At 35.3% G+C, this 19,563-nt stretch overlaps 1 protein-coding gene across 8 annotated transcripts in view; it reads left to right on the top strand.

Moving 5' to 3' along the window:
• The window catches only part of PAM (peptidylglycine alpha-amidating monooxygenase), a 147,674-nt gene that overhangs the window by 77,102 nt on the left and 51,009 nt on the right, over positions 1-19,563 (top strand). For all 8 annotated transcript variants that reach the window (XM_016221968.2, XM_087815463.1, XM_087815464.1 and 5 more), the window contains exons 7-13: positions 1,821-1,869; positions 3,153-3,220; positions 4,973-5,053; positions 5,339-5,415; positions 5,784-5,887; positions 12,886-13,070; positions 14,137-14,202. In XM_016221968.2, coding sequence (XP_016077454.2) covers positions 1,821-1,869; positions 3,153-3,220; positions 4,973-5,053; positions 5,339-5,415; positions 5,784-5,887; positions 12,886-13,070; positions 14,137-14,202 — 630 coding nt within the window. The remainder of the gene's footprint in view (positions 1-1,820; positions 1,870-3,152; positions 3,221-4,972; positions 5,054-5,338; positions 5,416-5,783; positions 5,888-12,885; positions 13,071-14,136; positions 14,203-19,563) is intronic.

Genomic DNA, 19,563 nt, shown 5'->3' on the forward strand with positions numbered 1-19,563 from the left:
GGTATGATGTTTTTTATGCATGAAAAATATTTCCTGCAATCTATTAAGGTAATTAGGTGAGTCTCTAGAGTTTAGAATTCATTTGGTATGAATGAATGGTATACTTTCTACCATTCTCTTTTGATCAGTAGAGATATTTAAATATTTCTGGATGAAGTCATTTTGAAAGTAGTACAGACTAGGCAGATTTATTAAATCTCACGCAGTACATTTAGGAAACCTGTTCTCAAAAATAAAAATTTTCTTTTAATAAATTAAAAAACAGTACTCATTTTTTCCATATTTAAAAGCATAGGCAAAAATGAAGATAAAACTGTAGTTGCTATTATTATTATTATTTCGCCATCTCTTTAAAGTTCATTTGAAATCACTGAAATTATTTTGAAAAATAGCACTCCACTGAAATTGATTTAGATCGGATAGAGAGATCCCTTTGTAAAATGATAAAAACAAAACCCCCCCAACATATGTATATAAAATGTTTGTCATTGAATTTATTTCTGAACTATCTTTTTTAAGATCAAGGTTAATACTATACTGTACAGGGAAATCTTTGCGTTTTATTACCAAAGTATTAAATATGGTTTGTTATACTTTCTAAACTTTATCTGTGATAAATCAAAATGCATACCTTGTTAACTGTTATATATTTCTATGTGAGGCTACCTTTGCTTTTCTCATGAGAATTACAGCTAGAGGGGGGAAAAATTCCCTTAAAGAAACTGTTCTATCTGCTGTTATTTATTAGCACACTTCACTTCTTAATTTCTAGTATAAATCTATCACTCTTACACATGCACACATGCAAAAGTTATTTCTATTAAAATCAACTCTCAAAACTGAGATATAATGGTTTATAATTGCTTAGAATAGAACACAAAGTAGAAGGAATTTAACATATACAGAAACAGAATGAATGAGTGTGAGTTACTATTCATGGTCTCTGTTGTGAGGCATCAGCAGATTCAACACGTGTAAGGCTTTGAATAAGTAGTTTAAATTTTTACCTTATTTCTACTTGGGGAAGGTAAAGAAAGACAGAAGAGAGAAAGTTTGTAGTGGTCTCTGAAATATCCTTGGTAAAGATAAAGAGATACTCAGAGTCTTTCCACTGAAGTTAGGGTTTAAAAAGAATGAATAGGTTTCTATTTAGAATATGAGAACCAGCAAGTCTTAGGAACTAAACAAGAAGATTTCATGTATATATATATTTTATTGATTTCAGAGAGAGGAAGGGAGAGGGAGAGATAGAAACATGAATGATGAGAGAGTCATTGATCGGCTGCCTCCTGCACGTCCCCCACCAGGGATCGAGCCCGCAACCTGGGCATGTGCCCTGACCAGGAATCGAGCGGAGATCTCCTGGATCATAGGTTGATGCTCAACTGCTGAGCCACGCCAGCCAGGCTCATGTGGTTTCTACTTTTAAAAAGTAGACAAGGTAGCTGCTTGGAGCACCATGGAACAACTTTTCTGGATGTTTCAACAATATATTTAAACAGAGATCAGCAACAACTTCCTTCTGTGAGTTTATAACTAGTACCCGCAGGAGAGCATATAACTGGTCAGTTTGATAGGCCAAGAAAAAGTGACAGAGTGCTTGCAATGATAGTTTTCTTGCTGTGGTTGTGATACATTGGCGATTAAATGAATTCATGAGTATGAAAGTACTCTATAAATTATAAGGCACCATACAAATGAAACATACAGGGTTTGGTTTTGTTTTTTGTGTTGAGTCATAATCATTTAAAATTTATTATTTTGAGATTTATTTTGCATGTTTTCATATTTAAGATGTGTATTTTGTATGTGTATTTCAGATAATCACAAAGACTGCTCTGGTGTTTCCTTACATCTCACACACCTGCCGTAAGTACCTCTGGTTATCTAAGCTGAGTGACAGCTTTGGAGATCTTTGAGAATTTAAAAGTGGGAAACCCACTGTGTTTGTTATCTGTTGTAGTCTAACAAATTACATTTAGTGGCTTAAAGCAACAATTTCTTATTGTCTCCTGTGGCACATCTTAGCTATGGCTGGTGGTCTCACTCTTGGCAGGTGTTTCAGTCATCTGGGAACTCGACTGAGGAGGAGCCACTTCCAAAATCACTCACCTGGCTATTGACAGGATTCAGTTCTGGCTGTTGGCTGGAGGACTCCCCCGTTTCCTTGCTGTGTCAGCTCTGAACAGGGCAGCTCACAGTGTGGCAGCTGGCCTCCATCGCAGCCAGCAAGGGAGAGAGCAAGGGAGGGCGTGCAGGGTGGCCGCCAGAGTCTTTCTTATGGCCTAATCTCATGAGTTACTAAATAATAAATGCCTGACAGGTAAAGAAAATAGTTCACCACAAATTTCATGGTCTGACTCCTGTAGGAAAAAAATGTGAAATCATTTTACTGTATTCTGTTTGTTAGAAATAACAAATTATTGGGTCCAGATACTAGGTCAACCCACACTCAAGGGAAGAAAATTAGACAAGAGCATGGATGTCAGAGCTAGGAATCACTGGGAGGCATAATAGTCAGTGTTTTCCAGAGAAAATGAACCAATAGGATGTTTATGCCTATACATATACGTGAGAGATTGAGATTGATTTACTTTAAGGAAACTGGTTCATACGATTGTGGGGGCTGGCAAGTCTGAAATCTGAAAGGCTGGCTGGCAGGCTGGAAATTCTGGCAGGAGTCAATGTTGTAGTCTTGGGTCCAAAGGCAGTCTGGAAGCAGAATTCCTTCCTTTTCATGGGACCTCAGTCTTTTCCCTTAAGAGACCTACCCACATTGTGGATGGTAATCTGCTTTACTCACAGTAGGATTTAAATATTAATCGTATCTGAAAATACCTTCACAGCAACATTCAAACTAGTGTTTGACCAAACAGCTGGTCACTGTAGCCTAGCCAAGTTGACACAATCAGCCATCACATTTAGTACTGCCCTTCACATTCACCATGCCATAAAAATGTGTATTAAGTTATTTACCAAAGAAAGCAAGTTATTTTTAAGAAAAAAATTCTACCTCTTTTTTCATATTATTTTGTTTTAATTTTCACACAAATCATATTTTATAGACCAATATATTGAAATATGTATTATTTTTCCAAGGCAATAGTTCTGACTTCTCAAATAGTTGAGATAAATATTACTGTTTTCTATAGGCAGCCCTTAATTGCTGGCATGTACCTCATGATGTCTCTTGCCACTGTTATACCAGCAGGAGAAAAAGGTGAGTAATGATCTTTTAGTATTTACCATTATCTCATTACCTAATCTATAGGAATGGATTTAGTGTATAGTTTTTATAAATTTTATTTTAAATCCTCACCTGAGGACATGCTTAGAGAGAGGAAGTGGGGGGGAGGGAGAGAGAGAGAAACATCAATGTGAGAAACACCAATTGGCTGCCATCCACATGCTCCCTGACTGGGAACTGGACCAGCAACCTTTCGGTGCGCAGGACGATCCTCAACCAGCTGAGCCACTCCAGCCGGGCAGTTTTTATAAACTTTTGAAATGACCAATATTTTTGACTCCCAGAAAAATAAACCAATTCTTTATTATCCTTGGATTTAAAATAGATTTTTACATTATTCCAAGCCAGTAGTTTATTATTTTCCATTATTTTATTGAGATGCTCGGAATTGAGGCCCATGGGTAGGTAGTAGATTATATAAATTAAAGAATAAATCTTGAGTGTTTTTAGAACTCAATCACCTATTCTTTAGATGCCAAAACCAAACTTCATAACATACTGTGGCATAAACTACTGCAGAGGATATTAGGTTCAAAAATCAGGAAGCTGGCAAGCTCCTTGAATTTAGATATATTGGGTTTATTTCCCCATTTGTAAAATGGGGATAATCATAGCTGATTCTCCTAAACTTACAAAAAACTACTGGAATAAATAAAATATTATTTATCATTGTGTCTGATCTTCTGATGAAAGCGCCATATTAAATATTTTTATTTGTTTTTACTGGGAATCTTTTAATTTTTTTTTCTTTTAAATATATCTTTATTGATTTCAGAGAAAGGAAGGGACAGGGCGAGAGAGAGAAACATCAGTGATGAGAGAGTCGTCATTGCTCGGCTGCCTCCTGCACGCCCCGGCTCGGGCCCGCAACCCAGGCATGTGCCCCGACCGGGAATCGAACTGTGATCCCCTGGATCCCAGGTCGATGCTCAACCGCATAGGGCTACTGGGAATCTTTTAGAGTTAATGACAAGTATTGTCGCATTGTAACTGTGCACTCAATACAAAAGGCATTTATTGAATAGCTACTGTGTGTTAGACTATAAGGAAGGAAAAGTATGTGAAATGGTCCCTTTTGAGTAGGAACTATGAATCTAGTTATCTTAGGTGTTTGAAATTAATTTTTCAAAAATCCTCCTGTTTTAAAGATAAAAAATCCAGCTTAATAGGTTGGAGCATTGTGTACCCCAAAAGGTTTCAGGTTTGATTCCCAGTCGTGGTGTGTACAGGGGACAACCGATCGATGTTTCTCTCCCACATGATGTCTCTCTCTCTCTCTCACCCCCTTCCCCTCTCTCTAAAATCAATGAACACTTATCCTCAGGTGAGGATAAAATAATAATAATAATAATAAAGTAAAATAAATTTAAAAAATAAAAGAACAGTGTGAAAGCTTTACATCTGTGTAAATATCATGATAAAGATAAAAATTAAGCCAGTATTTTCACTGATAGGATACTTTGATTTGGCCCTAGTCATTTTATTTGTGAATGATATAAAACGTATAAAACGTGAGGACAAAGGAATTTCATCTCATCATAGTAGATTGGCTGGCACATAAGAAGTGCTTAATGTCTGCTGAATATGTAAGTGTGCATTTACTTCGTAAGAAGACCCCCATGCCCAGCAGCTTGTGAATAATACCCTGTACATACTTTTAGACAAGAATCATGTTATTTTTCCCAACTGAATAGTGACTTTTTTCTGTGTTTTTATTTCTAACAGTGGTGAATTCTGACATTTCGTGTCATTATAATAATTATCCAATGCATGTCTTTGCCTACAGAGTTCACACTCATCATTTAGGTAAGAACTTTAAACTACATGTTAAATTATAAGTATTTACCATCATGCTTGCTAATGCTAAAAATGTAAAATGCAGATTGACATTAAATCTGTTTCAATGAAAGCGATTTTGCTCAATACTTGGATATTCTGTATGATTTTCATCATTTTGTTTTCATGAAAACACCTAGCATTTTGGGTTCTGAAAATATTCTGATTTTATTTTGAGATAGGAAAGAAAATGATTTTATTTTATTGTTCTAATACCTTATTGTATTATATGATTATAATTTGTGTTCATTTCAGGTAAGGTAGTGAGTGGATACAGAGTAAGAAATGAAGAGTGGTCATTGATTGGACGCCAGAGCCCCCAGCTGCCACAGGTGTGTAGAATCTAGTTTAATTTTGAGAGAAAAACAATATTAAGCAGCAGATAGTAATTTTAAAATCTCTCATAGAACCATTGTGAATTTCTCTAGAATCTAAACATCCCTAAATCTATTTTTACTGTGTATAACTCACTTTTTCACAACTTCCAATTTGGTGGTTTCCTTACCAGTTCTCTTAATATTTCTAAACATGGTGGTAGTGGTGATGGTCATGGTCACTGGGTGTGTGTGTGTGAGTGTGTGTGTGTGTGTGTGTGTTCATACTTTCTACCCAGGGTGCTCCAAGCCTCATGTTATTAAAGCAAGTGGTTCTGGATGTTATTGGTAATTTTAATGAAACTTCATGTTTGACTTCTTGGTAGGCTTTCTACCCTGTGGAACACCCAGTGGATGTTAGTTTTGGTGACATATTGGCAGCAAGATGTGTATTCACTGGTGAAGGAAGGACAGAAGACACACACATTGGGTATGATTCTGCAAAGTTCACTATTTAAAAAGTTTTTATTGGGACAAGACATGATTATAGTGATAGTTATCTTTGTTAATGAATTGTGTATTTTTTTCCTGTCATGAACAGTTACAACAAACTATAGCATTTTATCATTTTAGAGCTGATTGATTTGGATAAACTCTGGAACATGTGCTTATTTTGTTGTGCTTTATTTCTTCCTACTATTCAAGACCTTCAATATCATGCTTCTACATATTATGGTTACCGCAAGAGTTTATATTACTCATCTTAATAAAGAAAAAATATAGTGATTATGAATTATTTTTCCTTCAATTGTCCTTTTGCCTTGTGTTCAAACTTTAGGCAAATATATGGTTTCTGCATTTGATGGTGCACACTAACTACTCAGAACCATGATTTTTTTCCTCCTGTTAAAACTTCCGTATATTCAGTGTTTTCCAGTTTAGTCTACCAAATGAGAATGATGACATTGAGCACTTTGCAAAAGAGAATCAGACTTTTAAATAACTTTCAAAATATTGAGCCTCCATGAAATAAGTATATTTTATAACACTAAGTACAATTTCAAAGCACTATGAACTCTTTCAAAAAAGTTTTGCCAAAATTAAACATGACAGATAAAGCCCCTTGTCATATTTTTTGTTAGAAAAAAACTAAGAAGCTTCCTCTTCATATTAAACTAGGTTATAAAATATTTACTGATGCCACCTGCAAGCTGGAAGTTCAAACCATTTGTCTTTTGATCAATGAGAAGTTAGAAAAAGTAGGCATCTGAAAATAAGCATTAGATGCACTGAAGATGATTCTTGATGATGACAGTACCAGGTTAGTTGGTTGTCAGGGGAAAAGGAAAATGTACCGATACAGGTAAAAATAAAAGACACTTGAGATGGTGGAATAGGACTTTTTAAGTTACTCTAAAAGGGTTTTTATATTAATAAGCACCAATTTTAAGGCTAAAGATAAAACAAATTTTTTAAATTATTAATTTATATTAAACAAGGTGCTTCCAACACCTTTCCTTTTCCATAAATTTGATAAATTTGGGAAAGAAACTTGAGGAAAGCAATAAAATTATTGAATTACATGAAATGGTAATGGTAAGAAAAGGGTTGACAAAGTAGACATAATTAGATTTGGGGAGTCTGACAGTTCACTTCTTAACAATCTTTAAATACATGAAATACATGAAGTAATATGATTCAGAGGGTATTGACCAGTTGTTCTCTGATTTATGTTAATGTAGAGCCCAGGAACTTTACTCAAATGCCATTGGTTGTTTTATTGACCTTTGTAATAGGTATACTAAGTAGTAAAAATAACCCGTTCAACACATTCTCTGTTAGTCTATAAGTTTAAATGTGGAATTAGCAGAATGTTTTGCTTAGAGGTCCCATTACAATTTGGGGGTAGGGTGGGTATCTTGTAATTTTGGTCAGATTCTGTCCTTTCAGTACCTTCTGTGAGGCAATATCAACCACAGAAATTAATGACTTGTGTTAGTACCAGGATGAGAGGCCTGAGTGGTCTCCGGAGGCCTCTCGCAGTTTCATGAGTTCAGAATAATTCTGTCCTTCTTTAAATGTGCATTTTGCTTTAAAATAATGCCCTAAAATGACTATACTTATCCATCTTTTTGTAAATCTCATGTGGGCTATAGGAAATGCCATTTTGTAAGATAAATGGAACAAAGAAATTATAAGAAATTAAGCTATTAAGTCCACAGTCTGAATATTTAATTTATATTAAAGAAGCAGTTTTCTTCCAGTGGAATAATAAACTAGTAAGACAGTTTGAATAAATGTAAATATGAATAAAATTCTCATAATAATGCCTACTGTTCCTATAGCACTTAATATGCTTTTTTTGTGTTAGAAAGCTAATAGTGGCAGTGCTTCCCTGTTTTGTAAAGTAATGGATACCACTTCCATAGAGGACTATAGAATCGCTGTGAGAATGTAATCAGTAAAAAAAGAAAACCAGTGTTTTATGATGTCTATTGAATTAAATGATACTCTATAGATCTCCTCTCCCTCTTTTCCCTTCCCACCTACCCCCCAACCCATGTGTTAGAGCCCTGGGCACGAAGCCATTTTAGGTTCAAATCCCACATATCCAAAGGTAGTATTGGGTCAGTAGATGCCCCCTCCATGCACTGGGAGAACTATCAGCTTCAAGTTTTTAACTTTATTCTGCAGCCGTCTGGAAACTAGGTTTTACAGGGAAATTATGTCATCAGTGGCCTACTAGGAAGCTTTTCAGTTGAGTGATTCTTCCACCCAATCCAGGCTAATTTCCGTTTTCAACTGGAAATTTTAGGAGTGGAGAAAATGTTGCTTAGAGTTCTAACTAAGAACAATCAGAGTTAACTAATAAAAAGCACTTTAAAAAGTAGGGACCGATTTTCCCTTTCCAGGGATTTATCTCAAACTACAACCATTAAAAGATAGGTGGGTTGCCCGGCCAGGTGTTGCTCAGCGGTTGAGCGTCAACCTAGGATCCAAGTGATCGGGGTTTGATTCCCGGTCAGGGCACATGCCTGATTGCGGGCTTGATCAATGACTCTCTCATCATTGATGTTTCTATCTCTCTCTCTCCTCCTTTCCTCTCTCTGAAATCAATAAAGATATATTTAAAAAAGAATTAAAATTAAAAAAAAACTAGGTGGGTTTAAGATAGGGCATATTAATAAATATATTTAATGGTAACATTTTTAATCCAGTATATTTCTTTTAAAATAGTAAATAGTATATTTTAGACCAAGTTATACCAATGTATAAACTGATAACATAGTATTAATTAACCTATGAGGAAGCAATATTTTGTGCCTGACTGCCTTACATATTTTATATTTAACCTGACACCTAAATTAATTTTGAATGTTTAGTCAAGTTTAAACAAACAAAAGAATTTAATTATCAGCCAATTAAGCTAATGAGCTGAGCTAATTTGCCTGGAACTTTATATGCTAAAACTTAAAATTAATCTCTGAGAATTGGTCAGTTTCATTAGTCATATTATTCATGTGGAACCAGTAATTTCATGTATATATGAAAATATCTAATGAATATTCATAGATACCAAGTACAGCACTTTAATCAGCATCTAAAAATGTATTATATGCAAAGATAAAAGTTACATGATCAATAACTCCTTATGTATAAGTTTAAAAGCACCATGAAACCTCTTAGAAAATAAAAGTTTTGTAAAATAACTTCTTTAAAGTTTTTGTATTTCTTTCCAAAATTAGTAGCACCCATCATTGGTTATTTTTAAGCCTCATATCTGTTGAGTGTAAGGGACAGGGGCTAGGGATGGGGGAATCATCAAAGCAGAGCATTACTGTCTGAAACATAGTCATAGTGAATGTACAATAATATTTGGGGTTTTTTAATGATGTATTTCATAATACCTTGTACTTTCTTAAATATCTATTATATATTCTTTATAATATGAAATACTTTATTTTTATAGAAACTCTCATGGAACCTGGATGGATGGATGGATGGATGGATAGATGGATGGATGGATGGATGGATGGATGAGTCAATTAGATACTAGATAGATGATGGATAGAAATATTTTCAAAAATGCCATAGATCAATTGAGTTTGCAAAATTGCCCAACTTGGCAATATGTTATATCTCAGGGCTAAGGGTTTACGCCACAAACATTTATTAAGATAGATTATTCATTCTTTCTTTATTTAACAAATATTTGTTGAAGACTTACTATTTCCAGGCTCACCACACTGTCAGATTTCAGACTAGCTGGTATAAAGGAGTAGTTATCCTATAAACACTTTATTATGCAAGAAGGTGAAAGAAAGGCACCACTGTAATTTTGGAATATAGGTGATGCCAGCAGTCACCATTTAGAGAATCACACTAGCGTAAGGGACTGTTTAAAGGGCCATTCAATGGAGTTGGGGCAGATGTGTGAACACAATCTCCCTCCATATTTTCTCATGTGAATGATCATTCGGCTTCACAGAGTTGAATTACAGAGCTGTTCTCTCTGGAAAATAAGGGCTGGTGGGTCAGAATTTCCCCTTAGGAATACTGGAAGCAATTTCTCTGGCTAAAGTCAGGTTTTTGGGGTCATTTTCTATTTTGAGTGAAAGAAAAGTGAATGTGAAATAAAATAGGCAAACTCTGACATTAAAAATTATTTGAGTCCTAACATGTTTAGGATATAATAGTCTCTCTTTCAGATAAGAGCTCAGAGTTACCTTGACTACAAGTTTAATTACAGATGGAAAGGAATAAAATATGACTTCCTTTTCAGCTCCTTAATGAAATTTTCTTTGTACTAGCAAAGATTCTTAAATTATTTGATCAACTCGGTGAAGGCCTGGGCGGGAGGTGCAAGGTGGAGTGGATCCATGGGGAAAAAAGGGGGGATATCTGTAATACTTTCAACAATAAAGATAAATTTTTTAAAAAATGGGCAAAGGACCTAAATAGACACTTCTCCAAAGAGGACATACAGATGGCCAATAGACATATGAAAAGATGCTCAACATCACTAATCATCAGAGAAATGCAAATTAAAACCACAATGAAATATCTCCTCATACCTGCCAAAATGGCTATCACCAGTAAATCAACAAATATCAAATGCTGGCAAGGGTGTGGAGAAAGGGGAACCCTAGTGCAGTCTGGTGCAGCCACTGTGAAAAACAGTATAGAGTTTCCTCAAAAAATTAAAAATGTATATATGCACCCCTCTATTCATTGCAGCATTATTCACAGTAGCTAAGACATGGAAACAACCAAAGTGTCCTTTGATAGAGGACTGGATAAAGAAGCTGTGGTGCATGTACACAGTGGAATACTGCTCAGCCATAAGAAAGGGTGAAGTACTGCCATTCATAACAACATGGATGGACCTTGAGAATATTATGCTAAGTGAAATAAGGCAGAAGAAACTAAGAACCGTATGATTTCACTCAAATGTGGGATATAAGACTGAAATTCGTGGACACGAACAGCAGTTTGGTAGTTGCCAGAGGAAAGGGGGGGCAGTGAAAGGGGTCTTAATACATGGTTATGAGAGAAGATATGACTTTGGGTGGTGGGCACATAGAGCAATATACAGATCTTGTAACATAGAAACCCACACCTGAAACCTATATGTTCATAATAGCCATTGTCACCCCAATAAATTTAATAAAGTATTATAAAAAAATTTTGTAAAATTATTTGATCAACTCAATTTTGTATTGGAATCAGTACTTTAAATGAACTACAGCGGTGAGTTGATTGGGTTCTGTCACTAAATCACATGTTAGAGCGAACGTGGGCACGGTGTTCCCAAGCAGATAAAATATGAAAGGATCTGTCCATAGATTAGTTACAAGTTTTATTGATTATTATATAAATTTAATAATTTTTTATTTCATTAATTTGAGAGGCTTATATGATTATTTTGCTCTCCTCTGCTAGATGATTCAAGGTTTTCTAAGCAGGAATCACTATTTCAATTTCTTTTCTTTCATTTTTCTCTCTTGATCTGTGCATTTTCCTCATTTCGAAAAGGGAAAGGACACTATGGTGGGAGGTTCTGACTTAGTACTTTGGTACCAGCCATTCCTTTAATAGAACATAATTTTCTGACCAACTCCAAGGCTGTTAAAATGTAATTCTTAGGAATGGTGTTTTGACACCTAGAGGTATGTGTGGCGAGCAGGTGTTTGTTTGGGATTGCACTTCAACTTTTGCTTCTATATCACAGGAGAGACAAGTACATTTACAGGTATCAGATTCAGAGAGTGAAAAGCCAAATTATTTTTGAAGCATAAACAGAGCTTCCCAATGGCAGGGGCTCATTCCTGTGGTCTCTCAGGGGCCCATCATTTTCAGAGCTGAAAGAAACCACGACCCTGTTTGGAAAAGATTTTTATTTTTTTCCTTCCCTTGCTGATGTCATTACTGTTGCTATGGAGAGGGAGCAAGTGCTGCATGACTTTGCTGGAAAAATCAACAGTGACGCATTTCCGTGCAGCAAACAGTCCACTTCATAATGTGTTTATTAGTATAGGCTTGCTAAATATTGTCAGAGTTAATGGAATATTCCTGTGTCCAGCCCACCCTGGTATATAGAAGTTTTGTGGTGGTGTAAATAATTCCTTCCTAATAATAGTGAAGAGAAAGAAATACATAGTAACCCATGTGGATTGAGGAAGAAAAAAACATGTTTTATAAAACACTAGGCATTATTTATATTACTGGGAACTTTTTCTTGGAAATGCCCATCCCAGTGTTGTAAAATCTGTTTTTAACATTGAGTCATTCAGTCATACAGCAGATCCCATGCAGGTTTGAGCCCTTAGAAGAGATTAGGGCTGATTTCCTTTTGTATCATCCAAACCCTTCCCCCCCTTTTTCTATTGCAGAAGCCAAGGTGTCGTCGACTAAGATATCAGGGGTACATTTATGATGGCTTAGTATGAACACCTAATTGGTGATTTGCCTGACCCTGAGGAAGGAGGCAGTAAGCAAAAGAAACTTCCCAGACTCTCAGGGTTAAATGAAAAAGTCATTTTTAAAGACTTATAAATAACATATGACATCTCTGTCCAACTGTTCTGAATTTTACTGTTACTAAGTAAATAATTAAGATTTTTTCCATGAGCAAAGTACTTAGCCCAATCTCTGAGTTTTAGCAAATGGAAGAAAGACTAAAGAATAAAAGGATTTCGAAGAGGAAAGGCAGTTATCTCACTGCTACTTAAAGGCCATTTCCATCTGTGGTATTTGGTGATATCCATGGAGTGACTGCAGATGGATATTCCATTATTAAGCGGAACTCTGCCTTTGACAGTGTGCTTTTGGTGTTGAAAACTGTGATGGGTTTTAATGAAAGCCATAAAATAAATGCACAATATTTCCACCTTAGAATCCATTGCTGGCAGATTTACTGGTTGCATTTTTCTTGCCTTAGAATGTGTTTTATGTGACTGGCTGATTTGTTGTGTCTGTTTTTTCCAGTGGCACATCTAATGATGAAATGTGCAACTTATACATTATGTATTACATGGAAGCCAAGCATGCAGCTTCGTTCATGATCTGTACACAGAATGTAGCTCCAGATATGTTCAGAAACATACCACCAGAGGCCAATATTCCAATTCCTGTGAAGTCTGATATGGTTATTATGCATGGACATCACAAAGGTAAAATTGGTGTCATTTAAAGTAACATATGATTTAGTATTTTCTATTTCCTTATATGTCTCACTTGACTCTATCTATTATTAATTTTTAAAATCACTCTCTTCTGTCAAACAATCACAAGTGCTCCCATAATCTGATTTCCTCTTTTCCTTTTCACCCTACCTTCCCTCCTGACATGCCCCCATCAAAACAGTTAAAGTGAAAAATATCAACTAGTGATGCAAGAGATTCGTTTGGGAATTGATTCCGTAAATGTAGATCTTTCTTCATTTAATTCATGTTTTCTAGTTTGCACATTTCATTCCTGCCATACCAGTAATGACTTATGCAATTTATGAATTTATACACCATGTTCTAAAGAATGCTACAGTTTGCCAAAGAAAATGGTTATCATCTCCAACCGCGCCCTTAATCATCTGTTTCATGGACCTCGTCAAGCACAGAACAATTCTTGATTTATGAGGCATTACTAGTCTTGGCCTTTTTAGTCTCATTCTAGAATTGTTGCAGAATGGTCATATTGATTGTGATTTCTTTAATTTAAAATTACAAGACCCACACCCTGTTTTATTGAATGAAGTATGCTGAGATTGTACTGAGTTTTGCAAGTTCATTTTTAAAATACCAGAGCAACTTATTCTTTCTAATGGAAATTTTATGAAAGAAGTTAACATATCAGTCAGGTCATTTATTAAGACCCTAAGATATTTAAAGAATGTGCCTTAAAATATTATTAAAATAGCCTTAAAATATTACTAAATTCCATTTTTTTAAAAAACAAATATGGGCAGTTTTATTATTGCATGTTTAAAATTCTGTATCATGTATATATTACTAAAAGGATAGTGCATCTAGTTATTTAGTCAGAAGTCTGGTAATTGGTGGCTATGCTATAATTTTTTTGTGAATTAGAGCACTTCTACCATATAAATTCTTAATACTGTTGTTTCAATGAAACATAAGATCCTGAATAATATTTTTATGTTGATGACATATTTCCAATAAACTATTTAGAGCATGTAATATATACTACAAATTTATACTCAGTTTCTTTGATCTTTTACAGGAACAGAGAACAAAGATAAGAATTCTTTACTCCAGCAGCCAAAAGAAGAAGAGGTGTTGGAAAAGGGTATGTATGCTCACTTCTGTGACTAGGCCTATACAAATATTCTTTATCCAAATAGGCAACCGCATTTTAAAGTTATTGAGATATTTTAGGTCTTTATCAGCCTCCAACCTTACGTGTTGCTGTTTTTATGTAATGCATAATTCATGAGAAAATGGTCAACTATTGCACTTGCTGGTTGCATTGCAAGTAAAATTCATTAGTGTAATTTAGTCCCATTAGATTTTTCTGTCTGTTTTAGTTTATTTAATATTGTAACTTTTATAACATAGTGCAAATATAATCATTAGAAACAATTAACTGTTTGCTTTTGAAATCTAATGACTTTTACTATTTAAGTTCCTATGTACTTAGTATGGTGTGTTCATTAACTATATTTGAGGTTCAAGAAAAAAGAAATTAAGAATTAAAACCCACCTCTTGACTCTCTTAAGTCATTCTTCTCTGCCTTCAGTAAGGTAGGAGGGATTCTTGTTTTGTGCATTTGTAGTTTTGTGTTAAATTGCCATCTGATGAGGTAAGAAAACATCATTCCTCCTGTGTTCTGTTTATTTGAAGTGGTAATACTTGATGCTTGTATGTCAAATACTGCATGTGCTGGCAGGGAAAAATTGCTCTCTGGAATCTTGGTTTATTGCCAGTTGTTTGGAAGATAGTACTTTGTGTTAGGTGTTGGAGACTGTTATCAAGTTGTATTTGGCCTAGATATGATGTATTTTAAAACATTGGTTTAATGTTAATGCAAACACATTTCCACTGGTAACATAAAGTGTACAGGAAATAGATGAGATTTTTCTGTTAGCAACATTTAGAAATCTCTGACTCTGGATTTTTGTAAACCACTGTTGGAATTTTTCAAAAGTTATTCTATTAAATCAAAGCTATCACTCTTGCACTAATAGTATTTGCAAAATTAAAGAATCCAGACTTTTAAAGGGGGGGGAAAAATGCACTTTGAAAGGTGTATAGACTAAACTGTAATATAAAAGTTTTTAAATTATATAGGGTATATTCCATAGCATCTCATTCTAACAAGTGGCCTTAAAAAATACAACTTAGCTCCAATAAAAAAAGAGAGATGATTTTTATAGTAAATAGTTAATACTAAATTATTATACTAAACTCTTGAGTATAATTTTAAACTTAATTCTTTTTTAAAAAAATATATCTTTATTGATTTCAGAGAGAGGAAAGGAGAGGGAGAGAGAGAGACAGAAACATCAATGATGAGAGAGTCATTGATCGGCTGCAGCCCACAACCCGGGCATGTGCCCTGACCAGGAATCGAACCCCGATCGCCTGGATCGCAGGTCGACACTCAACCGCTGAGCCACACCCGGCTGGGCGAGTATAATTTTAAATAGCTAAATTTATCAACCCTGTATATATATTTGTAAGGAATGCAGTAATTGCAGCCAAATAAAGTAGGATTACCAGAATTTACTATAATTGTACTGAAATTTAATCAGACTTAAAATGAATTATTTTGAAATTAATTATTGCACCTGTTTGAAATGTTTGTTTTTTAAATAATTCAAGTCATCTTAGAATACCAATATATGTGGTACAGTTTGGACTGAGACCACCATTTAGCAGATGCATCCTGTAAAATAGTCAGTTCCTATGGAAATTGAGGCTGGACTATGTTTTCTTTCTAAAGTTAGTTGAGTTGATTGAGGGAAACATTGAAACCTCTGAAAGATTAGAAAACCCAGAGGTTTTGTTAGCAGCGGAACCTTAATTGTTAGATTTAATCTGTTCTTTCTAAATAATGGGATTTAGGAAGTGTCATATATGCCTGCAAACCAAATCCTTTAAAACACTTTTATACTTTGTCATTCATTTATTTACCCTTTTGTATTTGATAGCTTATAGTATTAAGAAGTTTAAATATGCCCAAAGTTTTATTTGTCCCAGAAAAGAACTTTGTGAACACATAAATTATTTTCCTGTGGTTACTGTTTTCTTCTGCTTACGAATAAAAATGCTGTGAAGATATTTCACTTGGGAAGTAAGAACACATGATTCCGACTCAGTTTTAATACTGAAGAAAATGGTCTATGGTATTCATATGTTGACATTAGTGGGTCCATCAGAGTGTCACCTCCTAAATTTTGTGAAAACAAATGCCTCACCAAAAGCCATTTCAATGGCCAGTGTGCCTGTGTATTATTCTACTGGTTTTTAGGGACCACTGGTAGAAATTTAAAGAGAAATATAGAAATAGACCAAATATGTATTTGTACACGGTTCATTTGATTCACTATGAGATCAGTCTGTCTCCTCGTAATACACAGGGCAAATCTACTTATTACTGAGAGTATCCTGTTCTTCTCAGAGATGTTGGTTGGCACAAGTGTCTACTTGTATTCATTCCCTCGGGAGTTAAATGAATCAAGTAGCTAATAGAAAGGTGCTGATTAGTCATATAACGTATGTCATGTATGCGGATTTTTAAAGTAAGCCCTCAAACTTAACCCTTTGCCCTTTTTTTTGGTGTTCAAGCCAAAACAGTTTATGTTCCAAGTAGTCTTCCAGGTTGTACTGATTCTTTAAATATTTTAAATCCCCAGTACATAAAAGCCCTGAATTATCTCAGTTGTCCTAGTCACAAGCTAACAAACGGCATCTGTGTTGGTCACACAGATGTGAAACCCTCCTTGGAAAGAGAACAGGGGAGGGGCAGGAAGGAGAAGACCCAGGACACCCGAGGACACGCGCTCAGGGCAGGCACCCTGCGGGCAGCGCCTTCCGCCCGGAGGCCGTTCTGCGCGAATTATCCAGCAGTGTTTTTTTACTTTGTATTTTGAAACATTGGGAAGCAGATAGGAGGAAGAGAAGCGAAGATATGTAATAAACATTGTGTTGGAAAGAAGGTACAGCCTTTAGTAACGTAGTGAAAAAGGAGAGAAATACTGATATTTCATGAGCTGAAGAGAAGAAAGGTAGCTGGACCTCAAATGGGCAGGAAGCAGCAGGCGCCTCCGACATGGAGGCGAAAAATTCACAGCAGACCAGGGACCTGTTTAACACAGGTTTATCTGATATTCTTTCTCCAGGAGCAATATAAGTGTCTTTTTAAAAAAAAAATTCTTATCACTAAGATTCTGGCTATTAATTTTTGCCAGAATATTAAGTTTGATTGGAAACTAAGTAGAGTTTGAAAGAAATATCTGCGTGGCGCAAATCCATGTAGCTCAGCCTGTGCTTACTCGCAGCACGTTAACCTTCGGCGGTATCCTTGTCCACACCTGCTCCTTTTAGACCAAAATGGGCGTAAGGCAAATGTATCTCAGGTGCCATCTCAAAAGATGTAATTGTGGAGACACCAGAAGAACCTCATTATATGACAGCTCTACCTGTCAGGTTGTCTGTATCATGCAACAATGGGAAACGTTTTAGTGAGGCTTTAATTAAGTCTGCAGAGATTAAAAAAAAAAAGAAAAAAAAAAGCCTAACTGATTTTTAAACTAACATTAATTATAAAAGATATGGAAATTACAGAAAAGCATGAAGAAGCAAATAAAAATCATATATAATCCCTAGAAATATGGGTATATACATACCTCTGTGTGTGAAATGTGTATTATCCATATATGCAAATTATTTTAACAGTATTTAAATCAAAATATATACATAGTTTTAACCTCTTTTTAACAGTATTATTTCTTGAATACTTCCCCCTACTGTAGAAATTATTGGCAAGCACAATTTTAAAAATTTATTTTTATTAATTTTATTTTTCAGTTACAGTTTACCTTCATTATTATTTTGTATTAGTTTCAGATGTACAGCATAGTAGTTAGATAATCATATACTTTATAAAGTGTCTCCCATAATATTTCCAGTACCCACCTGGTACCATACATAGTTATTACAATATTATTGTCTGTATTTCCTTTGCTGTACTTTATACCTCCATGACTGTTTTGTAAGTACCAATTTTACTTCTAATCCCTTCACCTTTTTACCCAGTCCCCCATCGCCCCTCCCCTCTGGCATTCATCAGTCTGTTTTCTGAATCTATGAGTCTGTTCCTGTTTTGTTTGTTCATTTATATTGTTCTTTAGATTCCACATGTAAGTGAGATCATATGGTGTTTGTCTTTCTCTGACTGACTTATTTCACTTAGCATAATATCCTCTAGGTCCATCCATGCTGTTGCAGATAATAAGATTTCATTCTGGTTTTTTTGCCAAGTAATACTCCATTGTATATATGTACCACCACTTTTTTTTATTCACCCATCTATATTGATGGGCACTTGGGTTGCTTCCATATCTTGGCTACTGTAAATAATGCTGCAGTGAACATAGGGGTGCATATGTTCTTTCGAATTAGTGTTTTGGGTTTCTCTGGATATATACCCAGAAGTGGAATTGCTGCGTCATAAGGCAATATCATTTGTAATTTTTTGGAAAGCCTCCATACTGTTTTTCACAGTGGCTGCACCATCTGCATTCCCACCAACAGCGCACGAAGCTTCCCTTTTCCCCACGCCCTCGCCTTACTGACTTGCTGATGGTGGTCATTCTGACAGGTGTGAGGTGAAATCTCCTTGTGATTTTAATTTGCATTTCTCCGATTAGTGACTTTGATCATCTTTTCACATGTCTACTGGCATCTTTATTTCCTCTTTGGAGAAGTGTCTATTCAGGTCCTCTGCCCATTTTTTAATTGAATTGTTTGTTTTTTTGGTGTTGAGTCATATGAGTTCTTTATAAATTTTGGACATGAACCCCTTCTTATATGTATCTTTAGCAAATACCTTCTCCCACTCACTAGGTGGGCATGCACAGTTTTTAATGGCTAATATCCCTGCCCAAACTGTTTGGAAAATAGCCTATTTGCCTATAGGTGATCTTACCTGTGAAGGACTTGATTATGCCTGCCTGCCTTTCTGCAGAAAAACACTAATAAACATTCAAAATAAACTGAAATGTCCTCATCTTTTAAAACATTGTAAGTGAAGAATTCTTTATGTAATAAGCACAATAATCGAAACAATAAAATCCAACTAGACAGTGATTCTGGGTGGAGGAAATGAATCCTCGGAGACCATACAGAATGAGGACAGTGGTGCTGACGTTTTCCTGTGCAGGCGCCCACACACTTACCCATCACTTATGTGTCCGTGGTTGACACTTTAAGGAAACTAAACTACGTTTTGTGCATTCCCTTTATTTTTTATCCATTATGATTTCTTATATATGAGCTTTGTATTAACACTGTTTAGGCAAGGAATATGGGCTGAAACTATTTAAGAGTTCTGAATTTGAATGTTTCTCTCCTTTAAAACTCAGAGTACAGTTGTAACATTGAGATTTATTACGGTTGTGCTGGGAAGATCCGAGGTATTTAAAA

Source organism: Miniopterus natalensis, chromosome 3 (genome assembly GCF_054644295.1).
Source record: "Miniopterus natalensis isolate mMinNat1 chromosome 3, mMinNat1.hap1, whole genome shotgun sequence".
Taxonomy (NCBI): domain Eukaryota; kingdom Metazoa; phylum Chordata; class Mammalia; order Chiroptera; family Miniopteridae; genus Miniopterus; species Miniopterus natalensis.